This window comes from Mustela erminea, chromosome 17 (genome assembly GCF_009829155.1).
Source record: "Mustela erminea isolate mMusErm1 chromosome 17, mMusErm1.Pri, whole genome shotgun sequence".
Classification (NCBI taxonomy): Eukaryota; Metazoa; Chordata; class Mammalia; order Carnivora; family Mustelidae; genus Mustela; species Mustela erminea.
The window spans coordinates 59,464,168-59,482,714 of NC_045630.1; the positions used below are offsets into that span (position 1 = coordinate 59,464,168).

At 49.5% G+C, this 18,547-nt stretch overlaps 1 protein-coding gene and 1 long non-coding RNA gene across 2 annotated transcripts in view; both read left to right on the forward strand.

Annotated features, from left to right (window-relative positions):
- Positions 1-515: 515 nt before the first annotated feature.
- On the forward strand, positions 516-4,961 carry LOC116576254. Its single transcript, XR_004280086.1, has 3 exons — positions 516-1,785; positions 2,882-3,750; positions 4,764-4,961. It is a non-coding gene; the product is annotated as an uncharacterized LOC116576254 (long non-coding RNA).
- A 7,741-nt stretch (positions 4,962-12,702) lies between these two features.
- MTARC2 (mitochondrial amidoxime reducing component 2) overlaps positions 12,703-18,547 on the forward strand; it is a 32,106-nt gene continuing 26,261 nt past the window's right edge. The window contains exons 1-2 of the mRNA XM_032318440.1: positions 12,703-13,148; positions 18,324-18,497. Coding sequence (XP_032174331.1) covers positions 12,862-13,148; positions 18,324-18,497 — 461 coding nt within the window. The 5' untranslated portion in view covers positions 12,703-12,861. The remainder of the gene's footprint in view (positions 13,149-18,323; positions 18,498-18,547) is intronic.

Genomic DNA, 18,547 nt, shown 5'->3' on the forward strand with positions numbered 1-18,547 from the left:
CTAATGTTGGAAAATGGATAAAGGGAAAGAGAAGAGGGGAGGGGTAGATTTCGACACATCTCCTTGGCATCCTTACGGGTTTTTAGAATTTTCTCATTTAAAAAAAAAAGAGTATTTATTTATTTGACACAGAGAGAGAGCGAGAGCGTGCACGTTTGGACAAGATTGCGGGGTGGGGGAGGCGCCTGGGTGACCCAGTGGATTAAGCCTCTGCCTTCGGCTCAGGTCATGATCTCAGGGTCCTGGGATCGAGCCGCGTCGGGCTCTCTGCGCAGCGGGGGGCCTGCTTCCTCCTCTCTCCCTCTGCCTGCCTCTGCCTACTTGTGATCCCTCTCTGTCAAATAAATAAATAAAATCTTAAAAAAAAAAAAAAAGATTGGGGGGCGGGATGTGGGGAGATGGCAGAGGGAGAGGGAGCAGCAGACTCCCCACAGGGAGCAGGGAGCCCAACACCAGGCTCGCTCCTCTATCCCAGGTCCCTGGGATCATGACCTGAGCCAAAGGCAGATGCTTAGCTAACTGAGCCACCCAGGCGCCCCTAGAATTTTCTCGTGAATGGTCCTAATAACGCAGGGTTGTTGAGCCCAAAGGTCAAGAAAGGATTCTTGAAATGTTTTATGGTGCAAAAAAGTGTTTTTATTGTAGCTGGACCCTTGGGCAGAAAAGGGAAATCTCTAAAAGGATTTCTGTATGTCCGGGAAGATTACAGCATCTTGGAGGTCTGGCTATTGTCAAGCTAAGGTTGTTTTTTAGTTTCTGGCAAAGCATTAACATTAAGGCAGCTGTGAGTTCTTTGAGGAACGTCACACTACACGTCTCCGGTATTTATCCACAGGCTGCGTGTTGTAAGGAAATTTAATTTTATCTACATTTCTCTTGCCTCTGTTCTCCTTATCACTAGTAATTAGCTAGCGAAGTCCCTGTCTCCTAGGAGGACACTTGAAATCCACAAGGCTTTCCCCACAGAATATTAAAATCCTGAGGTACATACATCACTGTACATATGAATGGGGAAAGAGAGTCCTTTTCTCATTGTTCTTAAACATTAAAGCAAATTGCAAGAACTTTGAGCTGGAAGGATATACCCAGAAGCCGTGTATTTAGAATAGGAGAAGCCAGACAGGAGAGACAGTGTTGGTCATCAGGATGACTTTTAATTAGGGGAACTAACTGGACAGAAGATGGCCTTTCAGGCCTTAAAAAATCATTATGCATCCACCAAAGGAAGGAAACAAGGTCTATATGTGGCATAGGTTAAAACAACAACAACCACAACAACAACAAAACACACTCTCTCTTCCTCTAACCCGGTACCTCTCACTGGCTATCTAACAGATCACCCCAAATCTGATCAGGCATTTCCTGCTTACACAGCTCTTGATGGCTATCCTGGCCCCATGGTGAGCTCCCCATTCAGAAGTATGCTTTTGGGGGGCCTTTCTCAGCAAGGAAGGAATCTTTCTCTTGACTCGAGGTGAAAGTTACGTCTCCTCTCTTTGAATCTCCATTATCACTAGACGACTCCAACTTCCCACAGGGCCTCATTCACTTTCCCCCTTCTATTGACTGACTTGTAGATTTTTTTATACTGTAACAACAACGCCCCAGAGGCCCAAGCTGCAGTCACTCACGCCAGCCCACGTCACCAAACGGAATCTCCGCACCTAACCTAATTGCCGTTTCAACGTCTTCCAGAAATGGAGTCTGAGTCAGGAATTCTCTGCTTAGCCCCCATCTGCAATCTGTCACGCGGGTTCTCTCCATCCCCACCCCCACCCCAGGAAGGTAAAGTAATCACCCAAAAGCCCCAGCTCTTACCCTGAGGGGAAGTGACTTTGCCTGAAACCATCCTTTCTTTTGCTAATTGTTCTACCCCGGTTCTGAGTATAAAGTCCTGCTGTTTTTTGTTTTTTTTTTTTTTCTTTTTAAGATTTTATTTATTTATTTATTTATCTGATAGAGAGACACCGTGAGAGAGGGAACACAAGCAGGGGGAATGGGAAAGGGAGAAGCAGGCTTCCTGCTGAGCAAGGAGACCCATCCCCAGAGCCTGGGATCATGACCTGAGCTGAAGGGCACACGCTTAACGACTGAGCCACGCGGGTACCCCAAGGGCTTCCCTTTTGCACAGCCGCTGGATTGAGATGCTACCCCATTCATGGATCGCCTGATAAAGCCAATTACATTTCAAATTTATTAGGTTAAGTTTTGGGTTTTAACTCTGTGTACGTTCAGTGAACCGGACTGTAAATTTCTAGGGGGGAGGAAGGCCTCCAGGTTTCTTGTGTCAACCTAGGGAGTGTGCACGTAATAAATGCTTGGTCTGAATTCATACATATGAGGACTACGGTTTGTGTGGGGGCAACAGCACTAGAAGAACTGAGTGTAGGGAAGACAGTTGGGGGTAGGTGGGGCCCGGCGTTACTAAGTCTGCTTGGTCCCCATTCTGGTGATTGAAGGACCAACAGAGAAAGGAAAACGTTTTTCACACCATCAAAGGCTCCAGTGGTTTATCCAAAGCAAGAGGGTCATGATCCCAGGGTCCTGGGATAGAGTCCCACATTGGACTCCCTGCTCAACAGGGACCCTGCTTCTCCCTCTGCCTGCCACTCCTGGCTTCTGCTCTGTCTTTCTCTCAAATAAGTAGATAAACAACAAAACAAAGCAGGAGAGTTTATTTCGTTTTCCATTTGTCCTGAAAAGCTTCAGATAGTAGCCGTTGTGGAGTTTGGTTTCGGTGTTCTCCACCCAAAAGCATTCCTTCCCCAAAGCCGCTTTGTTAGAAGTTTTCATCTGAAGTCAGCCAGGATTCCTTCTGGTTATGTCAACAGCTCTGTGAGCACGTGATCCAGATGAATTGGCTTCCTGTTGTGTTTCGCAGGAGGATCCAGGAGGGCCCTGGTATTCCTGCTCTGTGTGTGTGAAGTTTTGAGTCCAGTGTTCCTCCGTGGGTCCCTGAAGACAGCTCTGGCTGGGTTTCAACAGGCTGTGCTGGTGTGAGTTCTCTGCTACGTTGATGGGATTTCTAGAGCAGGATGGGGTGAACCCAGTTTTTAAAATAAATTAGCTGATGCTGTCAGTGTTGTGCTTCATTATCTACTTTGATAGGAACATGAAATAAGGAAAGTTCTGGAGAAAGATCCCCCCACATTTCCTCATTCTCTCTGAGCAAGCTGTCCCCAGGTTCCTTGGACTGGACTAGCCTCAACCTTGGCCCACAGAGACTTGAATAAGCACCAGCTTGGTTGTAGCAACTCAAAGCTACATCTCTAGGATGACCCTTGCTCGCTTTAAAGTGCCTGCCTGAGGAAACTCAAGGCTGCCAAAAGAATTTGCTGTTTGTTCCAGCCAACACCCAAAGACAAGGCCCCTGGCACGCCGCCATATTTGTGGGCCCACGGGAGCCGAATCTGATACGCTCCTGGTAGTGAACTCAGTCGGTTTCCTAAGGATAAAGCCCCTTTCCCACTCTGTTGTGATTTTTCACTTCCCTGACCAGCACTCTAGCTTCTCCCCTTAAAATGCCCACTCACGTCTGTTCCAATTGAAGTTATAGTCAGTTATGCTGGACTCTTTCCTTATTGCAATAGTCGTTACTGATTAAAATCTGTCCTTAGCAGTATCCTTCAGTGTCTGATTTTGTCCAACATCTTTAACAACGTAAGTTCAGCTAAGGCCATCCGAAGAATCCCTTGGTTGCTTGAGTAAAGAATGGAAGGGAGCCAACGGGTAGAAACCTCCAGTTTGAAGGTAAATATGGTGTGGGATGTGTACAGTGTGGCGACTATAGTTAATAATGCGTATTGTGTATTTGAAAGTTGCTCAGAGTAGATCCTAAAGGTGTTCATCACAAGAGAGAAAAATATGTAACTTTGTGAGGTGACTTTTTTTAAAAAGATTTTATTTATTTATTTGACAGACAGAGATCACAAGTAGACAGAGAGGCGGGGGTGGGGTGGGGTGGGGGGTGGGTAGGGGGTGGGGAAGCAGATTCCCTGCTGAGCAGAGAGCCTGATGCTGAGCGGATCCCAGGACCCTGAGGCCATGTCCTGAGCCGATGGCAGAGGCTTAACCCACTGAGCTACCCAGGCGCCCCGAGTGAGGTGATTTTTTAAAAAATCTGAGGTGACTGATATTAACTCAACTTATTGTGATCTTTTCACAATAAATACGTAAATCATTATGTTGTATACCTTAAATGAGTATAATCTTGTATGTCAATTATGTCTTAATAGAACTGGGGGCAAATGGGAGGGAACGTACACATTGCTGGTGCAAAATGTAAGATGAGGCAGCCACTGTGGGAAACAGAGTGGCAGTTCCTCAGAACAGTTAAATGTAGAGTGACTGTAGGACCCACCAAATTCCACTCCAGCACATACACAAGAGAATCGAAAATACATGTTCTCGGGGGCACCTGGGTAGCTCAGTTGTTAAGTGTCTGCTTTCGGCTCAAGTCATGATCCCAGGGTCCTGGGATTGAGTCTTGTATTGGGTTCCCTGCTCACCCGGAAGCCTGCTCTCCCACTCCCCTCTCCATTCCCCCTGCTTGTGTTCCCTTTCTTGCTGTCTCTCTCTGTCAAATACATAAATAAAATCTTTAAAAAAAAAAAAAAAAAGAAGTACGTTCTCAGACAGCTTATACACCAATGTTTACAGCAAATGATATATAGCAGCATGATTTATAATACCACAAAGTGAAGACTGATGAATGGACAGACAAAATGTGGTCCGTGTGTACAATGGAACATTTTTCCTCACAGGAAGGAATGAAGGACTAACACATACAACAGTAGGAGAGGGACCCCGAAAACCTTCTGCTAAATGAAGAAACCCAAACACAGAGGCCACACGTTGTATGATTCCACTGTACAGGAGTTCAAAACAAACAAACCACCACCAACAGCCATAAAAACAAAATGTCCGGAATAGCCAAATGCATGAGGACAGGAAGCAGACTAGCGGTTGCCAGGGACTGGGCAGGGCGGGAGTGGGGGACGGGGGGGAGAGGTATCGGGGTTCTTTTTGTGGGGATGGAAATGTTCTGGAAGGAGGTAGAGGTAATGATTGCACAATAGAGTGAAGATACTAAAACCCACTGGATTGCACACTTCAAAATGGCGGACTTTATGCTACATGAATTGCATCTTAATTAAAAAGAGAACATGACTGTGCTCGCAACTCCAGTGTTGTGGAGTAGATCGCACTTGTGCCATCATTTTCTGGTCATATTTACCAAAGATGTTCAAGACTTCTGGAGCCCTGCAGTAGTAAATACATATAAGAAAGGCAGCCTGGGAAAGAGAGGTTTTTCTGAGGCAGGTGATGGGTGAGGAGGCTCTTTGCCTAATCTTTTCTGGGGGCAGGGAGTGGAGGGGGGAAGCTGGAGGGCAGTGGCTTTTTAGGGGCTGGGATTGCGTTTGGAGAGGAAGCCCAAGGAAGGAGATTCTCTTGCCTTCCCAGATGGCTGTATCCTGTTGGAGGCTTCATCCTTCACGCTGACCAGGGAACACGCTGCTCAGATGAAAAGCCCATCTTCCCACAGCAGCCAAAGAAAACAAACGCAGAGAAAAAGCCACTGAAAACTGAGAGGAAGTAGCATTCTGCATCCTGGCTGATAACATCCACAAAATCTAAGCCGCGAAGACACACGGCCCTGGCCTAGCCACTGGGGGACCTGGGGAACTTGGGGGACACTCAGGACCAGACTGGCCAGACACGAGGAGGGCCCTGGTCCTCAGTGTCACTGGCCCAACTCCACAGCTTTGCTCTTGACCTCAAAGGGACCAGTGTCCTTGACCTCAAAAGGATCAGTGTCCTTCCTGTATACAGGTAGAGGACAGCAAACTGTTTGGGTCATCTCTGCGTATGTCCCCCTGAGATACACAAGCAAACGGACAGTCCCAGCTGGGGGATGGCCACCTGACTAGAAGCGATGTGGGAGACATTAGAGGTCTTTAACCTGCGGCACGTTGACAAATACTGGAGGCAGACAGAGTGTAATGTTCCTCCAGGAAGCTCCTAACTATCTGAGCATTAATACCTTGCTAGAGGGAGAAGCAACATTCGTTTGACAACAGCAAGGCCTCCCGCATCCAGTGAGTCTTCTTTAAAAGAGGAAAATCCTTTTGGAACTTCCCTTGTCTTTACTCCCCCCTCCACACACCCCAAAGTACAGAATCAGTTGCCCCCACAATCCCGGGGCAGCGGGGAGCCGCAGGGAGCGGAAGGCAGCAGCTCTTTTCTGTCCTCAGGTCTTGTCCCCGTGGATTAATGAAACCACCGCCATTTTGCACCGAAGACGTCTCAAGAATTCCTTCTTGGCCGTGGCTCTGGACGCCCCCCGCCGAACCTCACTTATGTTCCAGAACTACATCAGGAGGACTTCTGCTGAGACAGGCACATCTCAGCTCCTTTCCTGAGGCCCCACCTTTCTTGTGGCCAGGAATGGTGGGGCCACATGTTCGTGGCCTCCATCTTCCTGTGGACTGGAAGTCTGTCCTCCTCTTCCACCAAGGAAAGTGTGTGGAAACCACCACCATGGGGACCTGCTTCTTTCTTGCTGGGTGGGTGCTCTTAGGGGAGGGAGACAAGAGACCTTGGCTAATGCAGGAATAGACCTCTTTTCCTACTTTCGACCAGGAATGCAGTAAGAACCCAATAGCATTCTGTCTCTGACAAAGGTTTATGGACTGCAAAGCATTATTCAAATGTCTGGGGTAATATAGAGTGTGGGTCTGTTTCTCCTCTTCTATTTCGAAATACTTGGCCTGCAACTGGCTCTTAGTCCTGACCCTTCCCTGTGTTGGGCCAAGGGAAGCTGAGCCTTAGGACTTACTCCCCAGGAAGGAAAGGAGGGCCTCCTTCCAAGGCCTGTGGAACCTGCTCCCAGCACTTCCTCCCCGCCCTGCTCTCCGAAACGCTGATCACAGCGCTCCCTGGTGGAACCTCTGGCAGACCCAGGGCAACCCCAAAGACCCAGAGGGCTCAGGTTGGACTGGGGAGGGCAGGGACCAGGGGGTTGATGCCTACAGAGACAGGCTCCAGTCAGGTGTCCCGGCTGCTGTCATGCAGAACACAGACTTCTCATTACCTGATATTTTAATGTTTCAGGACAAGCCAGAAACTGCCCTATTTGAAAAACCAAAACCAAAACTGAAAACCAATTCTACAAGCCAAAGAAAACAAGCATTGGGAGGTTTGGGCTGCAAACCAACAGGAAAGCTTGATTTTTATAGAAGAGACCAAACACTGATAACAGTGAATTCCAACACATAAACAAAGAACACTCTTGGTAATGGAAATATTTTCCATAATATATAAAAATCACCACTATGAACATATTTGACAAGGAGAAAAAAGAAACAAGCTTATTCACTTGCTTCTGAATTTTCCCATACATTTGCTTGTTACGCCATTTTTTAAAACTTCTTATATTAACCAACAGAAACTAAGAAGTTTCAATAAAAATTATGGGAGGAAAAATACAAAATAGAAAACAAAATTTATAAGTTATTTTTTTCCTGCTATTTGGGAAGAAAAAAACAATTCATCCCAAAGGTACATATTCACCAGCTTCCAGAATACCAAGGTCCATGTGGTTTTGTTCGAACTTTTTTAGGAAAGAAATTCATACAACGTGCAATTTTTGCACAATTTGGCCTCATCCTGCCTGATGGCTTCACCTGCTACTATTTCCTGTGCTGCTCTGATCATCATGCAAAACTTTTTCTCCAAAACCATTTCAGGGTTTTTTGAGAAGCTCTCTTTCTCTTTGAGGTCTTCTCTTTTCTCTTTTTATTTTTTTTTCTAATTTTTCTTTTTTAAGATTTTACTTATTTATTTGAGAGAGAGAGAGAGAGAGAGAGAGAGAATGAGAGGGGAGAGATCAGAGGGAGAAGCCGACTCCAAGCCAAGCAGGAAGCCTGATGTGGGACTCTGATCCCGGGACTCCAGGATCCTGACCTGAGCAGAAGGCAGTTGCTTAACCAACTGAGCCAACCAGATGCCATCTTTTCTATTTTTTAAAGCTCCTATGCATTCTTCAAAACCCAGTTTACATGTTGCCACCCACCAACACCCAGATTACACGATGTCTCCGCAGGCCTTCGGATGCAGAAATGGATGAACACATCATCGATCTTCTGACATTGGGAGTCTACCCAAAGGTGGGCTGTGTCTCTGATGAGGCATAAAGCATTGAAAACACCTCATAGAAGCTGGTAGGATAGGTTTTTGGTCTGTTTTGCTCCCCCAGAGTTTGGTACACAGCCAGACTCATATAAGTAGGATAATTTAAAAATATACTGTAAAAATACTTTTATTTTTGAATTTTTGGAGTTTTTTTTAAATAAGTATTGATTTTCATGGTTCAGAATGCGAAAGATGTTTCCGTCTCTTCCTTGTTTCCAACCACTCAGTTTCTCTTATCAGTAAATACTAATTTTTAGATATCCTCTGGATGAAGTTCACGTTCTTTTACACAGTGAACTCTTTCTACGACCTGGACTTGTTCATCTCCCCAGACCTCTCCCCACACTTAGCCTTTGCCCTTTACTTTCCAGCCTGTACTAAACGTAGCGGCTCAGAATGCTGTGTTCTCTGTGACCCGCTCCTGCTACCCTTTCATCAGTTGGCGGAAGGTTTCTGGCCAGCCCGGCCCCAGCTTCTCTGTCGCAGTGGGGACCCGCTGTCCAGAGGCTCCGAGAGCCCTCCATCGTACCCTGCCCCCCGTTCTCCTGATCGCCCCGTTCCTGAGGTACAGTCCTAGTAGGCTCCCGCTTCCTGGAGATCTGAGGCTCCTTAATCATCATTAAAGGCTAAAGACCAGAGGCCAACACACAGCAGGGCTGGATGAAAGCTGCTATCTCCTGGACAACACTTGGCCATTATCCTTGTTCTCGAAACTGCAGCCTCAGGAAGTCCTGGGACTGGTGATTGGAAACTGAGGCTTCACCTCCGTGGTATGCGTCCCCAACCCCACCTCTAACAAAGGGGACGTGTCTCCTCCTGGCAGCCTGAAGGAGGTGCCCGGCTCACACACAAATCACCCCTGGAGCTGGTGCTTCCGCTTCTTCCACTCTCCCTGGGCACGGCTGGTCACACTGGTGTGCACGCCTGTGGGTGTGAGGCGGTATTTCTTACTGTGAATGAGTAAAACAGCATTTTTGTTTCATTTCATTATCAGTCTCCTGTGACTCTTATTAGCAGAGGTTAGTGTCCCTGAGTCCAGTCAACACGCAGACACCGAAAAGCTAGATTTTCTCCTCTAAACCCTAAAAGGCTGATTCTGAACCATGATGAATTTGCCTTGATCCGTCCTCTCAGGGGGGCTTTATAGACCACCAGTCCCTACCTACGCCACGACTCTTCACCACGATCCCCTGCCCTCCCAGGGCCATGTGCCTCTGTCTCTCAGACTTCAGCCCCTACCTCACTGGATGCCAAATCATTCTGTAAATCGTGAAATCCTGTAAAATGCAAAGTGTTGTGAACATTAGCATTTTTATGATTATTACTCAGATTCTTACTGACACAAAATTCACATATAGTGACTCCAGGGGGTCACAAAAGCCCACTATGTATGTATCTTGAACAAGAACCCACAGGCCCTAAATGAGGCTACATTTTTTTTTTTTAAAGATTTTATTTATTTGATAGAGCACAAGCCAGGGGAATGGCAGAAAGAGAGAGAAGCAGGCTCCCCGCTGAGCAGGGAGCCCAATATGGGGGGCTCCATCCCAGGACCCCGGGATCACGACCTGAGCTGAGGCAGATGCTGAACCGACTGAGCCACCCACTTTTTAAAAAATCATTTTATTTACTTAAGTTTCAAGTTCAAAAATCTCCTTAAACTTTTTAAAAGATTTAACTTTTTTTTTTTTTAAAGATTTTATTCATCTATTTTGAGATAGAGTAAGATAGACAGAAGTAGAGGGAACAAGATAGAGAGATAGAGCATGAGCAGTGGGGAGCAGCACAGGCAGAGAGAGAAGCAAGCTCTCCACTGAGTGGGGAGCCTGATACAGGGCCTGATCCCAGGACCCTGGGATGAGGACCTGAGCCAAAGGCAGACGCTCAACCAAGCCCCCCAGGTGCCCCAAGATTTTTTACTTTTAAGTAATCCCTATAGCCAGTGTGGCGCTTGAACTCACAACTCCGAGATCAGGAGTCACAGGGGTGCCTGGCTGGCTCAGTGGGTTGAGTGTCAGACTCTTGGTTTAGGCTCAGATTGTGATCTCAGGCTAAACCACCCTGCCCTTAAGTTCCGTGCTCAGTGGGGAGTCTACAGGAGTTTTTCTCTCTCTCTCTCTCCCTCTGCAGCTCCCCTGCCTCCCCTCACACTTGTGCTCTTTCTCTCTCTCAAAATAAATAAAACAAACAAAAAAAGTCACATGTTTCCTCCTCTGAGCCAGCTAGGCACCCTTAAAAAATTTCCTTTTATACTCATTTTACATAGTTTCTTCTTCTTCTTTTATTTTTTTATTTTTAAGATTTTATTTATTTATTTGACAGACAGAGATCACAATTAGACAGAAGCAGGCAGAGAGAGAGGGGGGAGAAGGCTCCCCGCGGAGCAGAGAGCCTCAAGTGGGGCTCGATCCCAGGACCCTGGGATCATGACCTGAGCCGAAGGCAGAGGCTTTAACCCACTGAGCCACCCAGGCGCTCCTTCTTTTATTTTTTTGAGATTTTATTTATTTATTTGATAGAGGGAGAGAGAGAGACACAGTACAAGCAGGAGCAGCAGCAGGCAGAGGGAGAGGGAGAGAGGGAGAAGCAGTCGGGAAGCTCCATCCCAGGACCCTGGAATCATGACCAGAGCTGAAGGCAGTTAACTGAGACATTTTTAAGTTTTTTTAAGAACTTAAAAAAAAAAAAGCAATATTTTGCTTGAGATCAGCGCTCTGGAGCTATGGACACTCCAAAGACTTTTCTTATTCCTGGACTAGCAGGTGAAGGGAGCTTTTTATACCAGCTCTTATGCCAATAAAAAACTTCAAGTCCACGTCTTATTACTGGGGTAGCCTCTCCCTTATTCACAGGGTTCAAGGTCTGTACTAGCTCAATCTTACTACTGATGATTTTGCAGTTTCAGTCAGGTTGTCACAGGGCTTGGCTGAGCTCAAGCCGTCAGTATATTGCTTCATTCCATTATTCTATTTTTTTTTTTAAGATTTTATTTATTTATTTGACAGAGAGAGTGATCACAAGTAGGCAGAGAGGCAGGCAGAGAGAGAGGGGAAAGCTGGCTCCCCGCTGAGCAGGGAGCCCGATGTGGGACTCGATCCCAGGACCCTGAGATCATGACCTGAGCCGAAAACAGAGGCTTAACCCACTGAGCCACCCAGGCGCCCCCCCATTATTCTATTCTTTTAGGGGATCCTCGCTTGCTCAGTCAGTAGAGTATGTGACTCTTACTCTTGGATTGTAAGTTGTTTTTTTTTTTTTTTAAGTTTTATTTATTCATTTGACAGAGAGAGAGAGAGATCACAAGTAGGCAGAGCAGCAGGTAGAAAGAGTGGGGGAAGCAGGCTTCCCACCGAGAAGAGAGCCCAATGCAGGGCTCGATCCCAGGACCCTGAGACCATGACCCGAGCTGAAGGCAGAGGCCCAACCTACTGAGGCACTCAGGTGCCCCTCGGCTTTTTTTTTTTTTTTTTTTTTTGCAAAATAAACTTTAAACCTGAACTTGTCTAAGAAAATCCCCTGTTCACCAAAAAGCCTATGTGTACAGAGCTGGTCCAGATGAACAAAGCGGCACATTAGTTAAACCAGTGAAAAGAAATTTTATTCAGTAACTAGTGACAGGAAGGGAAAAAGCTGAGCTCCAGTCCCATTTGTGCAGAGGTGACTGGACCCGTTAAAGGGACAATGGTGTGCCGGTGGGGAGCTCAAGTGAAAAATGACCAAGGTTGGCCGGTGGAAACGTGGTCAGGCCCTTGACCCTGCTAGGGGTAATTATGGAAGGCAGGATCCCAGCCTCCCGCAGAGACGGGGACGCAAGCCCTGTCCCTCCTTGAAGGAACGGCTCTCAGGTCCTTGAGCTAGAACTGTCCTGGAACTAGAAGATACATAAAACATATCTCAGAGGGCCAGAGGAAGGCTGGTAATCGTGAGCCCTGCTGACAGCATGCTCTAGGAGGAGGTCGGGGCTCAAGCCCCAGATGATGGCCGGAACAAGCCCTGAAGTGTTCCGGCAGCAGCGAGCTCGCCCAGGCAGGTGTTTCACTGGAGATGCGGCGGGGGTGGGAGGGGGCTGGGGTCATCCCGGGGACCCGGCCAGAAGCGACGCTGGCCTTGGGTCTTCTCTAAGTGCAGATGTTTCCATCGCGCGGCTTATGCGCCCCCAGTGCTGCAGGTCTCAGCGGGATCTGCCCGAGCGAGGAGTTCGCGAACACTGAACACCTCCCACCCTGCTGCCCACGATCCGCTTCCCGGTTCGGTTCGGAACGCGCGATCCGACAGCCGGGGGGGCTGAGTCAGAATCGGGGCGTAGGGGGAGCGGCGGGGGGGATGTGGGGAGCAGCGGGTGGTCCCGCGAGGGGGGACCCTGGCGGTGCAGGCAGGGGGCGCCGGCGCGGGGCCTGTGAGCAACCCGGAGAAGGCGGGCGGTGCGGGGGCGGTGGGCGCGGGCGCTCTCCGCCCCACATCCGGTGACGGCGCGGCCTCAGGCCTTGCGCGCGGGCCGCAGGGAGGGCAGGGCCGCAGGGACGACAGGGCCGCAGGGACGACAGGGCGCGCCCCGAGCCGCCGCGCCTCTTCCCGCCCGCCGCCAGCCTCGAGCGCCCCCGCGCCCCCCGCTGCCCCGGCCGCTACGCGGGAGCTGCCGCCGCCGCCTTCGTCTCCGCCCGCTGGGCCATGGGCGCCGCCGGCTCGTCCGCTCTGGGCCGCCTCGGCCTCCCCGCGCCGCGCCTCCCGGCGCCGTCCCGGCCCGCCTGGCTCGGGGCGGCCGCGCTGGGACTGGCCGCCGTGGCGCTGGGGACGGTCGCCTGGCGCCGCGCGCGCTGCAGGCGGCGCCGGCGGCTGCGGCAGGTGGGCACCGTGGCGCAGCTCTGGATCTACCCGGTCAAGTCGTGCAAGGGGGTGCCGGTGAGCGCGGCCGAGTGCACGGCCTTGGGGCTGCGCTGCGGCCACCTGCGGGACAGGTAGGCCCGGGGCCCGGGCTGCGCGGGACCTGCCCGGGACGGGGTGGAGGGCGGGTGGGGGGCTCGCGGGGAGGAGTAGGTTTGCATGTTGGGTTTCCTGGGTTGTTGGTTGGACGCTTTGCTTTTGATCCTTGAGCGGGGAAGGTCAGTTCGTGTCTGGTTGCGATTCGGAAAGGTAGGTAGGGTGAAAGACGGGGTCTGACCGGGTTATCGCCAAGTGTCCTGCTAGTTCTGCACTTTCTGATTCTTGGTCTACGGCACAATAGTAGAAAATAAAATGCTGTGGAGGAGCACACGTGGGCAGAAGGCGGCAACGCTGAAACCAAGTCTCCTTCAAGGACACTGACTTTGGTCTCCTGAAGTTTGCTCCTCCCACGTCTGTCGCCAGTCCTGGAGCAAGTGGCTGGGAGACCCGGGAAGGGGGCGGGGGAGACTTGATCCACTTTCATAAGTAATGAGCCGGTGAAGGTTTGTGTTGGGAAGAGGGGGTATCTAGGGCATCACAAATGTAGTATTCGCCCTGAAGAGAATACTGTGCCCCTCTCCCTAGAGGCAGAGTGGTCCTTGATGAAGAACTCTGGGTAAATAAAATCTCTACTCACATAAGGGCTGGCATATGGAAGTTCCATTCACTTCCCTTAGAGAAGAATGGGTGTCCTGTCACTGAACTTATCCCTGCCTGAGGCCGCAGACACTTACTCTCAGAATGGTGCAGCTGGGAGTCTGGAAGGCTCACTTGGTGGTGCAGCAGGCAACACTCCAGGAAGAGTGAACAAGGAAGAACAGAATCCCCTTCGTCAGTTCATTAGGGTTAAGATGCCTTCCTGTCCGGCTAGGGTGCTTCTGCTGTGGTCCTCTGTATCCAGAGGGTGGGGACGTCTGCAAGTTGGTCATTCGAAGAATCTTCTAGGAGGCTATCTGCTGCCCTGAGTTCACTCTGGGACACACGCATTCGCTCTTCTCAGCTGTCTTCTTTAAAAAATGTGGACCCTCACAGCTTTGAAAAACTTCAGCTTGTTTTAGAGAAGTGTTGTGTCTGCAGACCATGTGACTGTTGGGGGCTTTTTCATCCTCCTGCACTCCGATTTCTAATCCTGGAGAGACTTTCATGTTTTGTGTTTGTTTTTAGTAATCTCTACCCCCCACCCCCAACATGGGGCTAGAACTCAGGATCCTGACATCAAGAGTCCCATGCTCAACAAATGAAGCCAGCCAGGCACCCCAGTCCTAGAGAGGATGGATGGATGGATGGATGGATGGATGGATACCTATACTTTATTCAGATTTTCCTGGTTTTTCCATAACATCCTTCTTTTTCTATCCTAAGATCCCCACCAGGATATATTTATAATTCCATTTGGATGTTGTGACTTCTTGGGCTTCTCTAGACTGTAATAGTTTCGCAAGCTCCTACTGTTTTTTGATGATCTTGAGAGTTTTGAGGACTCCTGAGTGGGCATCTTGTAGAGTATCTTTTAGTTTGGGTTTGTGTGGTATTTTCCTTATGGTTGACAGAGATTATGGATTTTTAGGAGGAAGAGCACAGAAGTAAAGTTCCATTCTCCTTGTATGATATCAAGGGTATACAACTTATCAACAGAACTTTTAAGTTTTTATTTAAATTCCAGTTAGTTAACATACAGTGGAATATTAGTTTCAGGTGTACAATATAGTGATTGAACACTTCCATGGGGACATCCCGTGGTCATCACAACAAGTGTCCTCCTTAATCCCCATCACCTATATAACCCATCCAACCTCCCCCCTCCCCTCTGGTGACCATCAGTTCTCTATAGTTAAGAGTCTGTTTCTTGGGGTGCCTTGGTGGTTCAGTCCGTTAAGCGCCCGCCTTTGGCTAGGGTCATGATCCAGGGGTCCTGGGGTTAAGCCCCACATCAGCCTCCCTGCTCAGCAGGGAGCCTGCTTCTTCTCCCTCTCTGCCTGCCGCACCCCTGCCCCTGTCTGTGCACGTTCTCTCTCTGTCTGTGTCAAATGCATAAACAAAATAAATAAAATCTTTAAAAAAAATCTGTTTCCTGGTTTGCCTATCTCTTTTTCTCTTTGCCCATTTGTTTTGTTTTGTTTCTTCAGTCCCACCTGTGAGTAAATCATGTGGAATTTGTCTTTCTTGGACTGACTTGTTTTAGGAGAGGAGTGAGTGACCAGAGGAACTGTAACATTTCATGAGCCACTAGAGAGATTTTTTTTTTAAAAACTTTAATTTCCTGAGAGTCCTATCCCAGACCTGTGGAATCGCAGACACCCAGAGGGAAGCCACCTCGTATAGTGTTAAGATTTCCCCGGGTGAACCTGATGCTATCATTAGAGGGTGGAATCTGCGGCATTACGAAGGAGCTAAGAGCACGTTTAGAGCTTATTCAAGTATGAAGGATTAGAAAAGCCTTCCTACTGCTGGGAAAACTTTAGGTGTAGGAGTTCTAGGCACCCTCCCCAAACTGGGAGAAGCAAGTTCTTGTGGCGAACATCTAGAGAAAGTCTCCTTGTGCTACTTCCTTCCCCACTTGAAGGACTGAAGTCGTTTCTCAGAGAGATTTCCAGTTCTTGCTTGTGTCTCTTGGGATCATCTGAATGACTATTTTCCTGCTTCTCATTGTCACTACTTTGCTGTGATTATTGCTTTTGTGGGAAGAAAGGATGTGTCCTTTGCTCTTCTGCTTCAGTGGGTGTCAGAACAGAAATGGAACCGTGTCCACTTCCCCTTGTGTTGAACAACACATGCTTGGGGTCGGGGGTGGGGCTAGGAGACTGGGAAGAGGTAGGGCGAGGCAGTGGGATGACCATGGGTTCGGTGCCACGTGTGCCTCACACACAGACATCCTGTTCCATGGGTGACCTTACACAAGCCTCAGCACCGTCCTGTGGCCTAGACGTTATCTCCACTCTGCAAATAAAACCCAGCAGGATCAGAAAGGGTGAGTGTCTCACCCAAAGCAGCTGTGGGCTGGGGGTGAACGCGGATCCCTGTGGGTGCAGCAGTCATGCACTTTCTGTGAAGCCAGTGTGATTCACAAGGGCGAGGATTGCACGGATGGGGAGACCTGCGCACGGTCATCGAAACTTCCTGAGCCTCATTTTTTGTTCTCATTTACAGAAGGAAGGGCTTGGACTTGATGAGCTCAAAGACACTATTTAGTCTAGGTTTTATTTATTAAAGGATAATTGAAACTCAGAAACAAGCTAGAAAGAACTCTGCTGAATGAATGAACTGCTAGTCTCTCAATGATAACGAAACTGAAAACAGCCTGGAATGCAGGAAAAGCCCTTTCGGATTTATTTATTTATTTTTTAAAGATTTTATTCTTTTGACAGACAGAGAGAGTACACAGGCAGGGGGAAAGGCAGAGAGAGAGGGAGAAGCAGGCTTTCTGCTGAGCCAGCCAGGAGCCCGATGTGGGGCTCGATCGCAGGCCGTGGAGATCCTGACGTGAGCTGCAGGCAGACACCCAACCACCCGAGCCGCCCGGGCGCTCCTAAGCCTCTTGGAGTTAATTCCATTTTGAACCATTCTTAGAAGCTGGGCTCTTCCTCCATAAGGGCTCTGTCCTCAGATTTCTAGAACTATTTTGTTCAAAGCTCTTGACAAATTTGTGTATGTTTGGTTTGGGCACCCTGGACTTTGAGCTGGTTCAGAGTCCGTCTAGCAGAACGGACTGATTGCCTGATTGGCACAGAAGGTGGGAGGGTTGGCTGCCCTCCTCGACTTGGTAAATCCTGCTCTCCGTCGTGGGTGTGTATGACTCCATCCGTCCTAAATCTGCCCTGCCCTTCCGAAGCCAGCCCTTGATGCTCTCTGCACAGACTGTGATCTCCTGGAGAAACGAGTTCTCTGACTTTATCATCCTGAGCGTCACTGCCCTGTGACTGTCTATGGCTGGGGCCTTGCTCCCCCTTCCCCACCCCCCTTCAGGCTCAGGCACTTCTGCTCGCCAGACCAATTTCTAAGTTTAGACATGAGGTTTTCCAGCTGCCTCGGGCTCTGCTCCGCCACCCCTGTGATCACCCTGGTCACTGTTGTTCTTTGGAGAATCTGAGCTCTGGCTTCTGCACCCGACCTCACACCGCACACTCCTGCTTTAGAAGTAAAAGAAGGTGTTAGTTTGGGGACCCCTTGGTCGTGAATAACTTTCTTTCAGATCTGGCGGGACAGAGATAATTATTCATTCACTGGGCGTCGTTTGTGTGCAAGAGAGGACAAAGGCTGTGACCCCGTTGGGCAGGATAATGAGAGTGGTTGGGCTCTGCTACAGGCAGCAAGTCTTTATCTTTTATTGGTGTCTCTGTCCTTTCCTGGTGTTAGACAGCCTGCAAGTCGCCCCTTGACTTTCCACTGGCAGCAGGTGGCACAAAACATCCAGCTCCGCCCCCTTTTCTCACTGTGAGCCCCAGTGAAGGGCTGAGGCGGAGGTCGACGGGGGACAAGGAGACTCAGCTCAGGGAGGGACTCACGGTCAGAACTCAACATGCAGACTCCTGCTGGCACGTGGGTCTGGCCGGGTGCAGATCTCCGAGGGAGTCCTGTCGGGTGCTGGGGCATGTCGAAAGTTGAGGGTGCAGGCTTTGGCAGGATTAGCCAGAGCAGGGTCGTCCAGAACTCTGCACGCGGGATGAGACTGGAAATAGGAACAGGGCCCAGCCCCAAGGGAATGGAGCAAAGTAACAGGAATGCCCTTGGTCGCAAAACCCCATAGCGAGCAGGCCAGACCACGCCGGGAGCCCAAGACCCTGGGAAGGAAAAAGATAGCTTCTCAGGAGGATGGAGGTTTGGAAAGCTTTTGCTTTCAGCAGCTGCTTGGAAACCAGTGCCTTCCTCATGCACTGCCCTGTGCTCTGTGTCGATGGCGTTAAAACTTACTTTCTCCAGGGGGAGCAATGCTTTTTAAATATCTTTTAGTCATCAGATCCTTTGTGTAGTGTAACTCCGGAATGTAGGTAAAAGTGTAGCGGACCTCCCCAGGCCAGGCTCCCTTCCCCTTCCCAGGAAGGCTTAGTTCTCCCCCTAGGTGTGATGTGGTGTGAAGACAGAGCCTAGAACAGCGGAGGTAAGTGGCTTCTGACCCAGCCCCTGGTTTGTGGGGGGCTTCCTGCTCTGCATCAGAATATGGGCATGGAGAGGGGAAGAGGTTTTCTGACTCGTTCCTGTGTGTTCCTCGGCAGGTTTTGGCTGGTGATTAAGGAAGATGGGCACATGGTCACCGCCCGGCAGGAGCCTCGCCTGGTGCTGGTGTCCATCACCTATGAGGGCAACCGCCTGATCCTCAAGGCCCCGGGCATGGACCATCTGGCTTTGCCAAGCGAGCTGCCTTCCTCAAACAAGCTCCAGGACTGCAGGTGCTCTTTCTGGGGCCGCTGGGGACGTGCGGCGGACGCGGTTTTCCGAA